This window comes from Phyllobates terribilis, unplaced genomic scaffold (assembly GCF_046119375.1).
Source record: "Phyllobates terribilis strain yellow unplaced genomic scaffold, ASM4611937v1 Scaffold_3__8_contigs__length_932513732, whole genome shotgun sequence".
In the NCBI taxonomy this organism is placed as follows: Eukaryota; Metazoa; Chordata; class Amphibia; order Anura; family Dendrobatidae; genus Phyllobates; species Phyllobates terribilis.
Genome location: NW_027362763.1, coordinates 903,585,315 through 903,604,722, shown reverse-complemented (window position 1 = coordinate 903,604,722; position 19,408 = coordinate 903,585,315). Strand labels below are relative to the sequence as shown.

The following is a 19,408-nucleotide window of genomic DNA, read 5'->3' as shown; positions in this document are numbered from 1 at the left end:
CCAGCCATCTGTTCGTGACCTCAAGCTGAAGCGCAGTTGGGTTATGCAGCAGGACAATGATCCAAAACACACCAGCAAGTCCACCTCTGAATGGCTTAAGAAAAAGAAAATTAAAACTTTGGAGTGGCCTAGTCAAAGTCCTAACCTTAATCCAATTGAGATGCTGTGGCATAACCTAAAAAGGTGGTTCATGCTCAGAAACCCTCCAATGTGCTTGAATTACAACAATTTTGCAAAGATGAGTGGGCCAGAATTACTCCAGAGCGTTGCAAAAGACTCATTGCCAGTTATCGCAAATGCTTGATTGCAGTTGTTGCTGCTAAGGGTGGCCCAACCAGTTATTTAGGGGACAATCACTTTTTCACACAGGGCCCTGTAGGTTTTGATTTCTTTTTCCCTTAACAATAAAGACCTTCATTTAAAAACTACATTTTGTGTTTACTTGTGTTATCTTTGTCTAATATTTCACTTTGTTTTGTGATGTGAAACATTTAAGTGTGACAAACATGCAAAAGAATAAGAAATCAGAAAGGGGAAAACACTTTTTTACACCACTGTATATATGAAAAATTGCTATGAATACTGTGATATAAGGACTGTTTTTAAATATGAATTTTATATTTCAATGTAATTTTCATCAGGTTGTCATGAAGAAAAATCAGGATAATCCATTGGCATCTGTTGTCCTTCCATCCAGCCTATTGTCGAACTTAAGTCAAGGTGATTTCTATACTGTTTCAAGAGCCCAGTTCACCTTCTTCAGCAAAGCTGGACTTTTTCAGGTGAGTACTTGTTAATCTTATCAAATTAAAAAAAAATGGTTAAGGCCTGTTTTTTTTCAGGGTGTTAGCTTCCCACTTTAACCTATCACACCAGTTTAAAGGTGATTTTTTGTTAATAGTACTGTTATCTATCTCCTTTTGTATTTATCAAGAAGCTTTGCAGGTCCACTGAACTGTAAAAGTCTAACATCATCTTCTACATCCTGCTTCTTACATTAACTGTAACTCTTACATGGGGCACTGGGGCACCTTTCATACCTTTCAGATAGTACATTGATTTCACTGTGGATTCAACTCTGGAATCTGTGCTGCATGCCTATAAATGTGGTGGTACTTTACTTTTGCGAGTAATGTATCACTTACTTGGCTGCTTGCTGTAGTTTTGATTAAATCATTGTCTTATTTGCTGCTGATCTACCAGTTCTCTGAATGCTGAGCTCTGTATATACTCGCCCACACCACGGATTGGCAGCTTTCTGTGTATACTGCGTAGGCAGAAAGCGGCCAATTAGTGGTGGGGTTAAGGTTATAGAGAACTCATGAACATGGAGAACTACGTGGCAGCAGGTTTACTAGTCCTCTACTGATAATCTGTTAATAAAGCAGTATTCTTATCAAAACTAGAGCAAGCAGCCCAGTAAGTGATACATCGCTGGAATCAGGTTATACGTTATACTAATCTCAGCGGATCGGCGGATATTTAACAGATGCAATCAGGCTGTTTAAATGCAACATAAAAGATTAGTGCTGGAAGCAGGGGAAAGGGGTGACGAGTCTAACTTTATAGAGTTTCTGATTACCAATTCTACTTTTGATTTATGGAAAGTAGTATATTATTGTAGATACGTGATAGATTTTGTCATTTAGAATACATAATGTACAGAGAAAGCAAAGTTGTGACAAAAGTACAGTAAACCAACAGGTTTCAGCATCCGTTATGGCAGTACAAATATTTGTATCCCTCGCATAACAATTCAGTGCCAATAAGATAAGAGAACTAAGCAATTCCATTTAGGAAATGATCTAACAGGGTTATAATATGTTGTCGTCAAGCATTGTAAATAGATTAGTTACAGCTTGGGATATCATTACCATTATGTTAAGGAAGCTGCTGTGTTTTACCCATTTCACATCCACTTGAAATGTGCCCTCTTAATTAATAAGGAATTCCAAACAAAGTTTCAGAAACAAAAATCAAATTCTTTTCATACTATAAACAGGACGTAGGGTTAAAAAGGTAACAAGTGCTTCCCATTTGATGAGAAATAATGGAGCACAGTGTGTATTTGTAAATAAAAAGTTGCTACATTTCCTTTACCTGACTTCAGGCCATTATGGTGAGAATTTGACCCTTCGAGTGAACCTGGTTCTTCATTTATAAGAATTGTTAAGGATACTTGTAGTTGAAGTCTAAATTTATAGTTTACATGGCTGCTTACTGCATCACTTATCAATATCAATAAAAAATATCAATGGAGAAGAATGAGAAGATTGGGATGCAGCTGTAAACAAAGCTGTAAAGTGCCATAACAAGGCATCAAAATGTCGTATCTATTCCAAAATGGTATAAAAATGTTGTCTCGTCCTGCAAAAAATAAGCCACACACAGGTCCGTTGACCAAAAAAAAAATGCAAATTGGCTGTGTCGTGAAGGGGTTAATGGCCACTAATATCCTATTTTACTGACCTGAGATATAAGAGAATAAAATCCTTCAATGGCTTAAATGCTGAAGCTGTCAATTCTACACTACAGCTGACAGCCTGCTACATTAGCCACAATCTGTGTTAGCACCAACCATAGCTATCTAACTACCTAGATGCTGCTGTCAATAGTGACAGCGGCAACTAGATAGTTAACAGAGAATGGGGGTTCCCTCTTTCACCCCATTGGCACCCTGAGATCGTGATTGTGTGGCCTCAGAGTCTGCCAGCTATTGTGTTCAGATATCAGAAACAGTTTAGTGGTAATAATATAATTTTTCATTTCCGTAATTCCACTTTGCATTAATTAATTCCTAAAAAGCACCTGATGGGTTAACAGACTACCTGACAGCAGTTTTGAATATGTTGAGAGGTGCTGTTTTTAAAATGGTATTGCTTTTTTGGGTGTCCCAATATATATGTCCCTGATTGTCACTTGAAAACTGCATAGATTGATAAAAAATAAGTTTTTTAATTTCTTTGAAAATATGAAAATTTGCTGCTAAATGTTTAAACCTTCTAACATTAACAAAATAAAAGGACATTTCTGAAATTGTGTAAATGTGAGGTAGACATAACTATTTTGTGTGGCATGACTATCTGGATCAATGATATAAACATTCAAAGTTTGAAAATATCAATTTTTTTTTACATTTTTGTCAAAGTTCTAATATTTTCATAAATAAACACTTTAGTAACTATCGTATAATTTACCACTATTATAAAGTACAATGTGTCACAAAAAATAAAATCTCAGAATCACTGGGATATGTTGAAACATTCCAGAGTTTTTGCCACATAAAGTGACACGTCATATTTGAAAAATTTTGCTTGGTCACAAAGAGGTAGTCAGAGCATGCTCCAGTCAATTATCTTACAGGAAGATCCTGTGTAACACCACCGACATTTGCTGGGTATGGTGGGGGCTGTGGACTCAACATAGGACATACTATTACATTCTACGTCGAAAAGAGGTTAACTAATATTTCTGATCATTGCTTGAGGGCAAGAAAGATTTATTATACACGTTACAGTTTAAAAGTACCAGTTGTATTCTGATATACAGTTTGTAGATATACAAGTAGCAGAGAGAAAATCTATTACACAAATAGGATTTAAAGTTGGAAAATGTGTAAGATTCTAATAGAACATTTCCTGTTATACATATTAACAGGATTCTAAATTGAATGCTGAAAAGAAACAGAAGCTGAACAGCTATGTTGTTGCATGTAGTATTGGAAACATTTCTATTCGGGACCTTACAGATCCAGTCAAGATAACGGTTAAACACAGGAGCAGTCAAGTAAGTAATGTTCACCTTTTCTGAGATTCTGAATTACAATTTTTTTGGAAAAAAAAATAAAACTCAAAATAGGAGATTAGTAGAATTTTTGTGTGTGTTCTTAAAAGAGTGTATTTGATAGAATTTAGCTTGTATAGAAAGCAGCAAGGATCCCTACATCAAAGCTTCAACTATTATTTAAAATCAGCCACTTCTAATTGATCACTGGGGGATTCACATGTATCACTAGGGGATCAGACTACAATGTAGGGTACCAAAACAGTTCTCCTTAAAAAAAATTGCCAACCCCAAAAATTAAAGCAGTTTGACTTAACTGAACCCAGTGCATAAGGTCTATTAGATACTGTACAGTGGTGCATAAAATCTATTAGTTATTGTAGCTTTAACTGACACGATGTGGAGATTTATGAAACTGATTAAAAGAAAAACTCATTGTTACCCACAAAAGCTAATCAATACAACCCTTGCGATAGTTCTTCCCCATGTCCTGTTGTAAATGATTGGTGAATAAAAGACAAAGTTAATAGGGCCTTACCCTAGGGGAAGTTGGACAGTTTTCACAGCACCTACCCACCCGTCTGCCCAGTAGAGCTTATCAAATGATAAATGTAGAGTCATCAGAGCCAGGAACACCAAGAAAAGAATCATTTACTACAAAATATGAATAAATATGCCAGATAAAACTCACCACATTGGGGGTTGTTTTCAGACAGTTTATTTTCAATAAGAGTAGAAAGGGCCTTAAAGGTGTATTCTCAAGTTGTCTCTTGAGGGGCACACAGCTTTCCAGTCTCTTTCATGTACTGGTTTTTGGCAGTAAGTTTTGGTGAATAGCAAAGATATAAAGCTCAGCACAAATTCTGCTGTAACACATTTGCCATCAATGGTTTATTCTGAAGTGTACACTGTTATCACTGTATTTACATATAGAGACAACATATTTGAGCAAGCACACAGCTAGGGACAGTGAGATGTGTAATGGAGCTGGTGAGCAGCTGATGGTGGGGCTTGTGATTTTTAAAGATTTATAGCAGCAGCTGGTCAGGAGCTGAGTGGGAAGGGGAAGGAGGTGAGCAGCGTACTTTTTTATTTAAATGAATAGGCTAGGTTGATGTAAGTGTTATGTTAAGAGTTAACTTCTCTCCTGGAATGTAACTACTACGCACTCTCAACCATGTTTGGACAGGCACTAGTGTCTGAGCTCCATGGAAACAAGCTGAACACCATGAGAGATAAAAGCTCTCATTGCAGAAGAATGAAAGCAGATAGAAAAAGCAAGTCAATTGCAAACTTACTACTTTTCTTCCTGTCTAACTGAGAAAAGCGATTTAATCACATTACAGTACCACTTTAAGGGCTTTTGAGCTTGTCCACTACTTTTATATTGATGATATATTATTTAAATAGGTCATTAATATAAGATGAGTGGAGGTCCGATACTGCTTTTACCTCTGGCTGTGGCCAGATGTAAACAGTGTACAATGCTTAGTAGATGCTACCCCGTACTGCATATTAGCTCATACTCTTGCCTACGGGACTAACTTCTGCAATTGTCAGCCAGAAGAATCACATCACTTTGTCCAGTCACAGCATCACATATGCAACTGTGCTGCAGTAAACTGTGGCCATCTGTTCTCCTGCAGACTGGCAAAATAAAACAATACAATGTATTGTAGTGTAATAAGAAACATTTGAGTAGTATCTCAGTAAAATGGTAGTCCTTAAAAAAGCAACAGGACAGGATACATGGGTAGTCCATAGACTGAAAATGAAAATACACAACATGGTGATCAGGGGACTCTAGATATATCGTGTATCATTTTGTCATTTTAGACTTGACTTAGCAAAACATCTTGTTAAAAGTCTCTTTTTATTTTAGGAACATGGAGAGCCAACCTGTGTGTTCTGGGATATAAACAAAAATGGTATGGTGCACATTACTGTTATATGTACCTGTTCTCATGTCCTTTTAAGAGCAATAAATGTCCTCAGTTTGTATAAATGTGCTAACATGGTAATTGCACTAATGTTTAAAATCCAACCTCATAAATAGTGATAATTATTTGTATGCCTCTCACATACTATAGACATATATGTTTCATTGCTTTCCATTAGAGATCCTCAAAACTATACTATTATCATAAGCAGCAAATGAGCACAGATGTCTGTTTGGGGGCCCCTTTTTGCTAGAAAAGTAAGAGTGAGGTATCCCATGATTTTCTGCACCACATAAAAACTCTGCTAACCTAAAGTGTGTTCGAAGTTAAAACCTGAACAAATTGTTTGCAACCCCCCGCCCTCCTGCGCCAGAAAATTACTAGCTTGCAGCTAAATTTCACAAAGAGTACAAGGCTATGTGCCCACGATGCAGAAATGCGGATTGTACATGCGGATTGTCGGATTGTACATGCGGATTGTACATGCGGATTGTACATGCGTTTTTCCTGCCAGGGACATGCGGATGTGAAGCGTTCTTCACATGCATTTCCGCATGCGAGTTGACAAGCGCTTTCCAAGCGATTTTAGCATCACTTGGAAAATGCTTGACAACTTGGTCACACTATATAAATCCATGCAAACAGCATGGATTTATATAGTGTGACCTTAAAGAATGGTAAAAAATAAAAAAATAAATCTATACTTACCTTCCGATGGCCCCGGAGTCTTTATTCGCTCCGTCCTGGCTTGCCGGCAGCTCGCGGTACACTGAAGGACCTGCCGTCACATGACTAAATGACATCAGCGCAGGTCCTTCAGTCCACCACGATCTGCCGGCAAGCGAAGACAAGTGCATTGGGGGCCATCAGAAGGTAAATATATTTATTTTTTATTTTATTCTTTTTTTTACAGGTTCTATGGTACCCGGGTCCAGTGGAGAGTCTCCTGTCCTCCACACCCGGGTACCATCCGCGCATTGAAACGTTTGGATTCCGCATGTACAGATCCAGTGATGCGGATTCCATGCGTTCCAATGCAAGACAATGGCGGCGAAAACGCAGCACTTCCACAAAATAATTGGTAGTGCTGCATTTTTTTCCGCAATGATAACCCGCAGCGGAAATTTCCGCAGCATGTGCACAGCACATGCGGATTATCATTGGGGAACATGGCAGGCCTCCTACCATGCGTTTTCTAAGCGTTTCTGCAGCGTTTTTGCTGCTGCGGAAACGCTTAAAAAACGCATCGTGGGCGCACAGCCTTAAAAAGAAAAACATACCAAACCCAAACAGAACATTGTATGTGAAACACACAGCCAAAATAATTTCATATTTCTATTTTCGCATGTCAGTGATTTGGGCAGCATGAATCAGGTATCAGGTTCCTTTTAAACTTAAATATACGGTTCTTAAGAGGTCAATTCTTTTGCAAAGCCAAAGTCAAAACACCTCAATTATCTACACGTATTGTGAACCAGGACGCCCAGCCACCTTCAAAAAACTACCACAAAAAATCCGATGTCAAAATTAAGTAAGAACCCATCATATAATAGGATGAGCCAAATGCAGAAAAGATACAATACTCAATCCTTCATTTTTTAGCTCCATAAAAAGTTCCTCGAAAAGGCAGCAGCACTGTCACTGCAAATATTGTACAATCACATTGGCACTTGAAACCACAGACCGAGTGGGCAAGTTGCTTATTGTACACTTGAAACAGCTGTCATCATGATAACGTTCACACTATCGAGGCTATTGTGCTCTGTATCTGTAGCTAAAGATTTTATTTTACAAAGTGCATGTTAGTTTTGATCTTTTGTAGCTACAAGTTTCTAGTAATTGATTTCATGTTGATACATGATGCTTATACATTGTAATATGGATATACTGTATGTTTATGTGCAATAGTCCCTCCAATTGTCATATTAGCCCTTGGTTTTTGTTAAATATTGTATTAGATATGCCTAAACAGTGCCAGAAGTGTTCTCTTGCTCGGGTGAGATATTGGCACCAGATTTTCAATGTACCCTATTTATTACCAATTTTATAAAGTATTTGTGTTTTATAGAATAATATGGATAGCTAAAGTAGATACTATGCTACTGGTGGTGTAAAAATATATATGCTTTAATCAGCAAAATTACAATATAGAATTCTAAAAACAAAAATAAATCCATGATCTAATTTTTTTTTTATTTCAACTTACGTTCCTCTTATTTTACTGTTTAAGTCCTTACATTTCCCATTAGCATACGATTAACCATCTATTTTATTAAATAACACTATCCCCTGTATTACCCCATGTCTAAGGTGTAAGGAAGTGATTAAATCAACTAAACTCTGAATATCCGCCAGGGAAATGGACAGTTTATTCTTTACTACTTAGTATAAAGAATGTTGTGCTTAACATAAATATAATAAAATCTGTAACAATAACTTAAGATATGATCCTTGCTTCTTTATGTAACTTTCACAATCTTGTTTTCTCAGTTGTAAGAAATCCTTAACGACTGATTATTCATTCTTACTTTTCAACAGCTGGCAATGGTGGCTGGAGCCAATCTGGCTGCAGGGTACTGATAAATGAATCCAATGCGAATGAGACAGTCTGTCTATGCAATCACCTCACACATTTTGGTATTCTGATGGTAAGTGCGTCAATGAACCTTTTTTATAATTTGGACATAAAGATGAATTATTAATATAATTAAAATGTTAAAAAATGTTTGCTTTGTAGTTTTGAGAATAGATTGCATTATCTTTACTATGAGTTTTTTTTCCCAGTAAACGTAGATTTTTATGGGGTTTTCTCCTTTGAAATCATATGGAATTTAACAGAAATTTTTAAAAAGTAGATAGAAGTTGTCTCAAATGTTCACCAATATAACAGATTTATTTAGATTAAATATTTTGGTTATCTAGGATTTTATTGTACATTTCAATACTATCTTTCACAAGTTATTTGTCTGTGTTTGAAAAAGTGTTTATGTGTGCGTGTATATGTATGTGAGTGTATGTGTGTGTATGTATGTATGTGTGCATGTGTGAGCATGTGGTACATGTGTGTGTATGTATGTATGTATATCTGTATGTATGTGTCTGTGTGTGCATATATTGGGTGTGCGTATATATTGGTATGTATGTATATGTGTGTGTTTGCCTGTGTGCGTGTGTAAACATAAATGATAAATAAATAGTTTGTGTATATCTGAGTATATGTGGGTATGTGTATGTGTGTGTATGCATGTACTGTATGTATGTCTGTGTCTGTGTATGTATGTATGTATATCTGTGTATATATGTATGTCTGTGTTTGTGTATCTTTTTGCACTAATATTTTTAAATTAAAAAAAATCCTACAAGAAAAGTTTATTTATGTATATATTTATCTTTTGCAGGACCTTCAGAGAACACAACAATATATAGACCCTCAGAATTCAAAAATATTAACATTCATTACATATATTGGCTGTGGGATATCTGCCATATGTACAGCTGCCACACTTCTAACTTACATTGCATTTGAGTAAGTATATGTATCCAAACATTTGCACAACATTGTGACATTTATTATTATTATTATTATTGGGCTTTTTTACAATCGTAAAAATAATTAAATAGTGGAAAAAGAAAAGTTAATAATTTGATGCATTGATAATAGGGTCATTGGTAAAATTTACGAACACTAGTCTTTCAGACGGAATCAAAATTACCAAGACTGAGGAATAAACGTAGTAAGTGTGTATGTATCATATCCAATCTAAAAGGACAGGACTTGTAAAGTTGTCAAAGTAACGCAGCGTCTCAAAAATTCTCCACCACAGGAATTTGGATTTTAATGTATTTGCTGTCTCACTTGGAAACCATTTCTTTAGGTCACTCTGTGAATTCATATGTGGTTACTTGTAAGAAATAATGTAAGTGAAGCTTTACAGAAGAAAAACAATGGTGAGGGTGTAGTTTTAAATGCAGAAATTCCAATAATGTATGCGCGAGTACAATACTAACAATTTACAAAGTGTTTTGCAAATACAATTAGTTATACAAGATTTTATGCAGCATTTTAGACTAGGTCTCGGACTGACCCACAGGAATCCGTCGGTAGCCCCTGTGTCAGAGTGGGCCTCAGCCCTATACCCCGTACATGAGCAGTGCTTGGCACAATACACTTGGTGCGCTATATACAGTTAGACCACAGAGTATACCGCTGTATGAGCAGTTATTACTGGCCCATAAAACTGCGAGTACCCCTGGTCCAATGCAAGGGCCAGGTACACAGGCTACTGAGAAGGCTCCCAAGAAAAGTGTCTGAGGCAAGAGCAATGCAGCAGACTAAGGTCATGTAGTGCCCCGAGGGTTCAGTTGCTACAGGGGTATTGCACCTCAACCAGAGGTGTGATATTCCACTCTCAGGTAAGGATGGAGTGTGGACCAGGGTTCAGTTAGCTGCATGCACACACACACACTCACCCCATTTCCGGGGGACAGCTCGACGGTGCTCCCATATAATTGCAGGCACAACTGACCATGTCCCTGGCTGGAGTGGGGAGGGGGGAGAGAACCCAGTGATGTAGGAGCAGTAGGGGATGGTTTCTGGAGCATAGGAAGGAGCTCATTGGGTGCAGGTCACCTGAGCTCAGACCCAGAGAAGCAGATAAAAGGTGGGAGCCATCTTAGTTCAGTTCAGAGAGGGAGAGCAGAAAGGGAGAGAGAGCTGACAGGCTCGGCCTGAGCTCAGCTCCACAAGGCAGGCCTAGAGAGAAGGCCGGGGCCAGAGAGGAGAAGAGAAGAAGGAGAAGGAAGGAAAGAGGAGAGACAGAGGAGTAGAAAGGCTCCAGAAACAAGAAGGCAGAAGGGACCCTAAGAGAGCAGAACGGACAGCAACCGTTGCAAGCCCGCGTTATATCGGGTGAAGGGTCAGGCCGTGGAAGGGTACCGGATTCCCAAGTTGGTGGAGGTAAATCATCCTTCAGCCAAGAACCGGAGGTCGTGATCATTTATTGGTGCGACCCCTTGCTACACCCGCTAGGAAGGCACAACATAGGGTCAGGGAAACTGGCGCCAAGTTTTACCAGAGAAGGCCCGAGGCAGCTGGACAGAAGCGTGGTCACTGGTGGGGCATGAGAGGCCAGAGAAAGGATAGAAGGGGGTCCTGTGCCATACTCCTGAATTGCCTGGGGGTTGACCGAGCCCCTCACCTGGTGGACGCAGCACGGCTCAGGCAGTCCTTGCCGACGGAATTGACTTGGATAACAACTGTGAGTAAAAGGCCTGAACTGCACCTTTGGACTCTGTGTGATTTATGCTGCGCCTGCACCATCACCCCCAGCGTTCACCTACACTGCCCTGAGGCTACACTCTTCCCGTGGGGAGTTATCCTATCCCTATGCTGCACATCAACACCTGCCTCAGCGGTCTGCCTTGCAGCGGCGGTCATCCCTGACCGCAATCCATGGGTGGCGTAGTCGGACATTCATAACTCTACAAATAGACTGCCACAGCATTTGGTCTGACCACCCTGAGCCACGGGATCGGGTTGCCACTACTACCCCCATCATCGCATAGAAGCCCAGTTCCGGGTGCCCCACGGCTCAGGGGGCGAGTCAGTCACATTCACACATTCAGTATTTGGTCAGTATTTTACCTCAGTATTTCTAAGCCAAAACCAGGAGTGGGTGATAAATACAGAAGTGGTGACGTGTTTCTATTATGCTTTTCCTCTGACTGTTCCTCTCATTGTTTTGGCTTACAAATACTGAGGTAAAATACAGACTAAATACTGAATGTGTGAACGTAGCCTAATACAGACAAAAGTATGTGTTCTTTCATTCTAGGAAATTACAATTAATTTCAAAATATCTGTCATCACTTTTTCCTCCATAGTGAACTGTTAACTCCCAGCATACCTTGAGAGCTGCAGACCTTCAGGGCCTGCTGAGAGTTGCAGTTTTCTCCACAGTTTTCATTCCACAAAGGAACTTTCTTAAGGGCGAGTTCACATGTAACTGCCAAATTTATTTCTAATACTTTATAAACTGGCTCTCGGTTTTGGATCTGAAGCTATTAACGATTAAAACTGCACCATTTTGTAGTAACTGTACATGACATTCCAATACGTGAGAACAAAGGTCAAGTAACATTTGCATATAGTTGTAGAGTTGGCTCCAAGAATTAGTGTTACTAGTGGGCCCTTGGCACCTGTGTCAGATGCTGGTTGTAATGGTAAAATTGTTGCAGTACCATTTTGTTGATTACCTATTAGAAATTTGCATTGCAGCAGTGATCAGACATCTTTCAATTGTATCACAAATTTGCTGTAATGCTGCAATTTTGATGTGATTCATAAATGACCAAACATGGAGTCCTAGCCTCTCTAGACAGTGTAGTCTTGTTTCCGTCTCTTTCCAGCCGCTATACTCCACACCCATTTGCTGTGTAAAATGTAACAATATATATATTTTTTCACCAGAAAAATCAGACGTGATTACCCTTCGAAAATATTGATGAACCTGAGCACTGCTTTGCTCTTCCTGAACCTTTTCTTCCTCCTGGATGGCTGGTTGGCTTCCTTCGATATTAATGAGCTCTGCATAGCAGTGGCAGCCGTGCTTCATTTTTTTCTTTTAGCTTCATTCACATGGATGGGACTAGAAGCTGTGCACATGTACATAGCACTTGTAAAAGTATTCAATACGTATATTCGAAGATATATATTAAAATTCTGCATTATTGGTTGGGGTAAGTTATCTAGAAGACATTGTATCACTATATTGATATTGACACCCTGATTAATGTCAAATGATTTATTATAACTGATGAAAATGCTAAATCAATCTTAGAATTCACCCAATGGAATTTTTTTTACATGTATGTAATTCATTAGAATATTTACCTGGTTGTGGCAGACAAACAAAAATTGTATACAGGCATATTCTGCCCCTACAAGTTCATATTATATACAGGCACTCTTTGTCCAGCAGTGATACCTTATTATTAGGTTATTTGGAAATGCTTTCCTCCCTATTCCTATGAAACACCTGAAATTTTCAATTTTATTCGAGAGAAATTTCCACTTTTTTTATTTGAATAAAATTCTATAATTTGCATTAAAGACATTAATGAATATCTGCAGAATAAGACATAAAGGCTACAATTTAATTAATTAAGTACAACAATTAATGTAAGTGAAAATGACCATTTACTCTTCTGTGAATTTTTTGATCAGATGAGACTTCCCTTACTAGAAAATAATCATATTAATGCCTTAGGCATGAAAATTCTATGAATTAACTCTCATCTTTCTTTTTATGGGTCAATCTCCTTCAATTTAGACATATAGGCCACTATTCATCAAGACTGGTGATGTTCACACTGGTCTTGATGAGAGGGTGTGTTGCAGTCATTACGATTAGAGATGAGTGAACCAAAACTGTAAAAATTAGGGTTCGTACCAGATACCCAGTGTCCGGTGCTGAACTCCGAACATGGACTTCTACCAGAAGCCTGTTTTGGTGATCACAGTTCGGAAAGAGAGAGAGAGACGGACGAACCCGAACATTCACGGGTCCGCTCATCCATAATTACGAGGTACAAGCCTCTTCATGATTCAAGAGAATCTGACAGGTGGAGTGCACCAGAGACTTGGGTACAATTTCTGGTTTAAGGTTAGCGGAGCTGGGCGAAACGGGCTTGGAAATGTCAAAAGTTGCACATTTTTTTGTGTAACTCTGAGCTGTCCAAAAGTTTTGCGAAGTAATTTAGGCACAATTGACTTGGTTAAACCTTAAATTTCATTTATTTATTTTTTCTTTTCATTTTTAAATTCATTATTATTATTTTTTAATTTTTCTTTCTTCATCTTTGGTTGGTATTCTTTTCAAGTTACATGAGGAAAAATCCAGATTAGCAAAGATTTCATTTTCTTCCTTATCATTCCTGCAATGTTTATACAATGTGATTAGCTATGATTCAGTTTCCCTATTTATTAGAGGTTAACTTGATAAATTATGTTATAGGTGTTCCTGCTGTAGTAGTTGCAATTGTTCTGGCAAGTACACATAAAGACAGTGCCTATGGGAATAGCATGTATGGGCAGGATTCTGATGGAAATGGTGATGCATTGTAAGTATGTTTATTAAAATACAAATTTTTGTGGATAAATGCATAGATTTCTTTTCCTCACTTATCTCTAAAATGCTATGATTGTTTCGTGTTTCTACTAGTATTGTTCTTGAGCATAAATGGCTTACCCTTCTGGTGGACAACATGGTTTTGTTTGAAGAATCCTAAGTAAATCTCACCTTTTACAACCTGCAGATTTACACATGCAATTGCTTTCTTTCAGCTGTTGGATAAAAAGCAACATCGTTTTTTATGTGACCTGTGCTGCGTATTTTGGAGTCATGTTCCTGATGAATATTGCCATGTTCATCGTGGTGATGGTACAGATCTGTGGAAGAAATGGGAAAAGGACTAATCGCAGCATTAGAGAAGAGGTTTTACGGAACATGCGCAGTGTTGTCAGCCTGACATTCCTTCTGGGGATGACATGGGGTTTTGCTTTTTTTGCTTGGGGAAACGCCACCCTAGCATTCATGTACCTTTTCACCATATTCAACTCTTTGCAAGGTACGGTGTATGAAATGGTCGCACTTGTCCTAACCATTGTCATGTCTGTTTGTATGCTTTGTATTTTCTTTTATGCTTTTTTTGCATACTTTTCTTGTGTATTAATATTAGATGTTTTGTTTATAATAATTTGGAAATAGGTAATTAATCCAAGAATCTATGCTAAATGCCAAATATATGGCAAAATATAACATCATTTTTTTTTTCCTAAGATAAACAAAAAATAGTAAACTTTTTTGTATTTGTCTGGCTCAACATTGCAAGGTAATAGTTTGAACTAGACAAACTCATGTCTGTTTCTAGCATTCCTGTGTTGCTAAATTCCTTCTTAACAATCTATTTGTTCTCTGTAGGTTTATTCATTTTTGTTTTCCACTGTGCATTAAAAGAAAATGTACAAAAACAATGGAGGAGGCATCTGTGCTGTGGGAAACTTCGACTACCAGATAATTCAGGTAAAGTCAGAATGATTGTACGTTGGGTCTTTACTAGTGATGAGCGAGCATACTCGTTACTTGAGATTTACGAGTATGCTCAAGTGTTTTCCGAGTATCTTCGGCGTGCTCGGGTGTTATGTTTTAGTCACTCCGTGCTCATGATTTGCGACTGTTTGTCAGCTTTAATACATGTGAGGAATGCCTGTTTCTTAGGCATTTCTCACATGTATTAAAGCTGTAAACAGTCACAAATCATGAGCACGGAGTGACTAAAATATAACACCCAAGCATGCTGAAGATACTCGGCAAGCACTCGAGCATGCTCGCCGAAAGGGTTAACAGAACATGCTCGCTTATCACTAGTGTTTACACAACACATTACAAGGAATGGGGGGACTTTTGTTATTCTTCCAAAATTTAATGTTGTAAAGTAACAGTCAGACACAATTTTACTTTTCAGATTGGAGTAAAACAGCCACGAATAACACAAAGAAGGTCAGCTCTGATAATCTGGGGAAGTCTCTTTCTTCTAGTTCCATAGGCTCAAATTCTACATACTGGACGTCAAAATCAAAGTCTAGTTCGAATACATTCTTTAATAAAAGGAACAGTAGCACAGGTGAGTTTCATTTATTTTTGTTGTTGCTGTTTTATTACCATATATATCAGGGAAATTGTTTAAAAAAATTATTTGTGTTTAGAAATTTGTTTGTATTTTTCGACAGCCATAACTTTTATAAGTTCATCAAGTTACCTATTTTACAGTAGTACCATCACTTGGTACTTATAATTAATAAATTTTTTTTGGTGGGGGGTGAGGAATAGGAAAAACAACTATTTTTTAGGCTGTTCATTTTAAACTATAATTAACATATATTTTACTACTTTTAATATTTAATTTATTTTTACCACGTTCTGGGAGCCTTAACCATTTTTCTAACTTTATGTCAACCTAGTTTCACTAAGGCATGATTTTTCCATGAAAAGTTATATTTTTCATTATTTTGAGGTACATATAACTCATTGATTAGCTCATTTTTAGGTGGATAGTTAGGATTTTTCTGCCATATTTTTAGGTGTTTACCAGAATATAAATAATATTTATTTTTTCTGGCATTTTTTTAGGTGTTTACCAGAATATAAATAATATTCAAACTTTATTATAAACATTATAAATGTGCAGCACAAAATATCAGTTTTTTTCTCTATATCATTAATTTTGCGCAAAACATGAGGATTTTCACTGGAAAAAAATTGTTTTATAATATTTTACTCTAATCCTTTTAAAGAAACTTAGATAGTTTTTTCTTTATTTTCATTATTTATATTTTTATAATTGTTTATATAATACACTGCAAAACTCCTGTAGTGGAGTGTATTATTGGCTATCAACAATCCATCAACAAATAACCTATTAGGCCCTGTTTTAGGAAGAGACTAATATGCAAATACAGATGGCATATACAGGTACCTTGCCTAGGCCCCAAGGTGGCATGAAGTGATGAATAATGAAATCATTCACTAATGGAGTGACAGAGGTGACCTAGTGCCCCTTCCCTCTAGTTAATGCCTTAGATGCCATGGTTGCTATCGAATGCTGCATCTAATGGGTTAAGAAATCAGACATATCTTTCACTCTAGACATTACTTGGAGAGGATGACTGTTACATACAGCCTGCACCCACTGGTGATTACTGTGACATATTACCATCTCATGGAGCCTGTATAGCCCCCTGACTATGACATAATAATACACCATAGCAGTAAGGGATTATAACCTTCATTTACATCAGCTGTTACTGAAAACTAGATAGTAATACTATGGCAATATATAAATGCCATATTGACCTTTGTGATATGAGCATGTATTGAATGTGTTATTTCAAATCTTATTGTGAACTAATGAAGATTCTAAATCTGATATCCTGATATGTAGTCTATGCTAAATATATGGATTACAAATATTAATGTCTTTAATTATGCATGCAATTCCTATAGACAAGAATCTATAGTTATTTCCAGTATATTTTCTATTTTATCCAGAGAAATAAACTACAACATAGGTAAACCATTAAGTTAAATGATCTATTCAGTAAGAATATTGTCATTGTTTTCTGGTACCACCAATTTACCTGGGTTGTCCTTTAGATATAGTGCATCTTCAGCAAAATACCTCTCATCCTTTAATTCGTCAACCAGGATCTTATAGAGGTATTAGAGGAGAATCCTAAAAGCTATATAACATAATGCCAATAATTCTTGAGATTTCAGATCTAGTTTTCCATAAACAAGCTTGTGAAGATTAAAAGGGTTGTGTAACACTAGAAAAATTATGAGTGCATAAAATAACATGAAAAAGAAAACATGATTTACTGGTGTCACCATAGCAATGCAACCCAGCAGCTTTTTGGTTACTTAGCTACAGCTTTGAAAGACCATTAACACATGTGATCACTGCAGCCAATCCCTTGCCTCAGTGGTGTGATTGCTTAGGCCAGGGATTGGCTGCAGCAGTCACATGTCGAAGTAAAGTCATGGCGGCAGCCAAGTAAACAAAGACCAATGGGGAGAATCGGAATAGGAAATTTAACAGGAAAATTCTTCTTTTACTATTTCCGCTCCTTTTAACTATTGGATCAAGGATCTTCATTCCAGTTAGCGCAGCCCAAACCGTGAATTGTCTTTACCTTCAAGCTTCCTGCTGGAGTTCATCCCCAGCCACGGGGCAGCAACAACTGTTTTTGAGCTTTCACAGTTGTGCCTATTAAACCCGCTTAGCAAATTGCCTGGAGCTATTTTATCTTTTTAGAAAGGTATCACCCTGTGGTCTGGTGCATTCCTTATCCCTACAGTGTTTATCTTTTACTATTTTTTGACATTTCTCCTATTGGCCCATTTTTATAACTTCTGGAGTGAAAAAAACTGATGTTGAATGTATAATTTAAGTAATAGATTAAAAGACTTGACAAAGCTTTATATTGATAAATTTGCTCAAGATTGCAGTTATTCGAAGCACATACAGTTAGGTCCAGAAATATTTCGACAGTGACTGAATCTTGGTTATTTATTACACTATTTTCTATTTAAAATGAAACAACTGAGATGCAATTGAAGTGTAGACTTTCAGGTTTATTTAAAGAGATTGAACAAAAATATCCTGTGAAATGTTTAGGAATTGCAACCATTTTTCTACAAAGTATCCACATTTCTGGGGCTCAAAAGTGATTGAACAAAATAACTTTACCATAAATAAAATGTTAATTTTGAATACTTTGTAGAGAATCCTTTGCAGGTAATGACTGAATGAAGTGTTTAAGCCATGGACATCACCAAACTCTGGGTTTCCTCCTTTGTGATGCTTTGCCAGGCCTTTACTGCAGCAGACTTCAGTTGTTGCTTGTTTGTGGGTCTTTCTACCTTAAATTTTGTCTTGAGCATATGAAATGCATGCTCAATGGGGTTGAGATCTGGTGATTGACTCGGCCATTGCAGAATATTCCACTTCTTTGCCTTTAAACACTCCAGGGTTGCTTTCACAGTATGTTTTGGGTTCTTGTCCATTTGGACTGTGAAGTGCCATCTAATTAACCTTGCTGTATTTGGTTGATTCTGAGCAGAAAGTATAGCCCTATACACACCAGAATTCATCCGGCTGCTTTTGTCTTCAGTCACATCATCAATAAACACTAGTGACCCAGTGCCATTGGAAGCCATGCATAACTGTGCCATCACACTGCCTCCACCATGTTTTATAGAGGATGTGCTGTGCTTTGGATCAAGAGCTGTTCCAAGTCTTTTGCACACTTTCTTCTTCCCATCATTCTTGTACAGTTTAATCTTGGTTTCATCCGTCCAAAGGATGCTTTTCCAGAGCTGGGCTGGCTTCTTTTGATGTTTTTGTCAAATTCTAATCTGTCCTTTCTTTTTTTAAGGCCAATTAATGGTTTTCACTTCGTGTTGAACCCTCTGTATTTGCGCTCATGAAGTCTTCTCTTTATGATAGACTTAGATACTGAAAAACCTACTTGGTGGAGAGTGTTCTTCACTTGGGTGGATATTGTAAAGGGGTTTTTCCTCACCATAGAAAGGATTCTGTGGTCATCTACCACTGTTGTCATCCGTAGGCCTTTTTAGTTCACAAGCTCACTAGTGCTCTTTTTTTGCAGAATGTACCAAACTGGTACATTGATTTGGCCACTCCTAACATTTCTGCTATCTGTCTGATGGATTTCATCTTTTTGTCCAGCCAGATGGTTTGTTTTTCTTCCATAGAGAGCTCTTATGACTGCATGTTGTGCGTGCACAGCAAAAGCTTCGGAATGCAAATGACACACCTGGAATCATCTCCAGGCCTTTTACCTGCGTAATTGATGATAGATTAATGAGGAAATAGCCTATATAGCCCATTATAGAGCTTTTGAGATAATTGTCCAATTACTTTTGATCCCTTTAAAAAGAGGCAGTTACATTAAAGAACTGTAATTCCTAAACCCTTACTCCAATTAGGATGTGAATACGCTCAAATTAAAGCTGAGTGTCTGCACTTAAAGCCCATATTGGTTATATAACTGTATCTTGAATATGTTTTAGTAAACAGCTAGAATGCCAAATTTGTATCAC

The 19,408-nt window shown here is 37.5% G+C and overlaps 1 protein-coding gene across 7 annotated transcripts in view; it reads left to right on the top strand.

Moving 5' to 3' along the window:
• Positions 1–19,408, top strand: part of ADGRG6 (adhesion G protein-coupled receptor G6) — a 217,112-nt gene that overhangs the window by 187,469 nt on the left and 10,235 nt on the right. For all 7 annotated transcript variants that reach the window (XM_073672747.1, XM_073672745.1, XM_073672752.1 and 4 more), the window contains 10 exons: positions 642–782; positions 3,658–3,786; positions 5,666–5,711; positions 8,262–8,371; positions 9,122–9,249; positions 12,193–12,461; positions 13,739–13,844; positions 14,068–14,351; positions 14,705–14,806; positions 15,249–15,407. In XM_073672747.1, the coding sequence (XP_073528848.1) occupies positions 642–782; positions 3,658–3,786; positions 5,666–5,711; positions 8,262–8,371; positions 9,122–9,249; positions 12,193–12,461; positions 13,739–13,844; positions 14,068–14,351; positions 14,705–14,806; positions 15,249–15,407 (1,474 nt within the window). The remainder of the gene's footprint in view (positions 1–641; positions 783–3,657; positions 3,787–5,665; positions 5,712–8,261; positions 8,372–9,121; positions 9,250–12,192; positions 12,462–13,738; positions 13,845–14,067; positions 14,352–14,704; positions 14,807–15,248; positions 15,408–19,408) is intronic.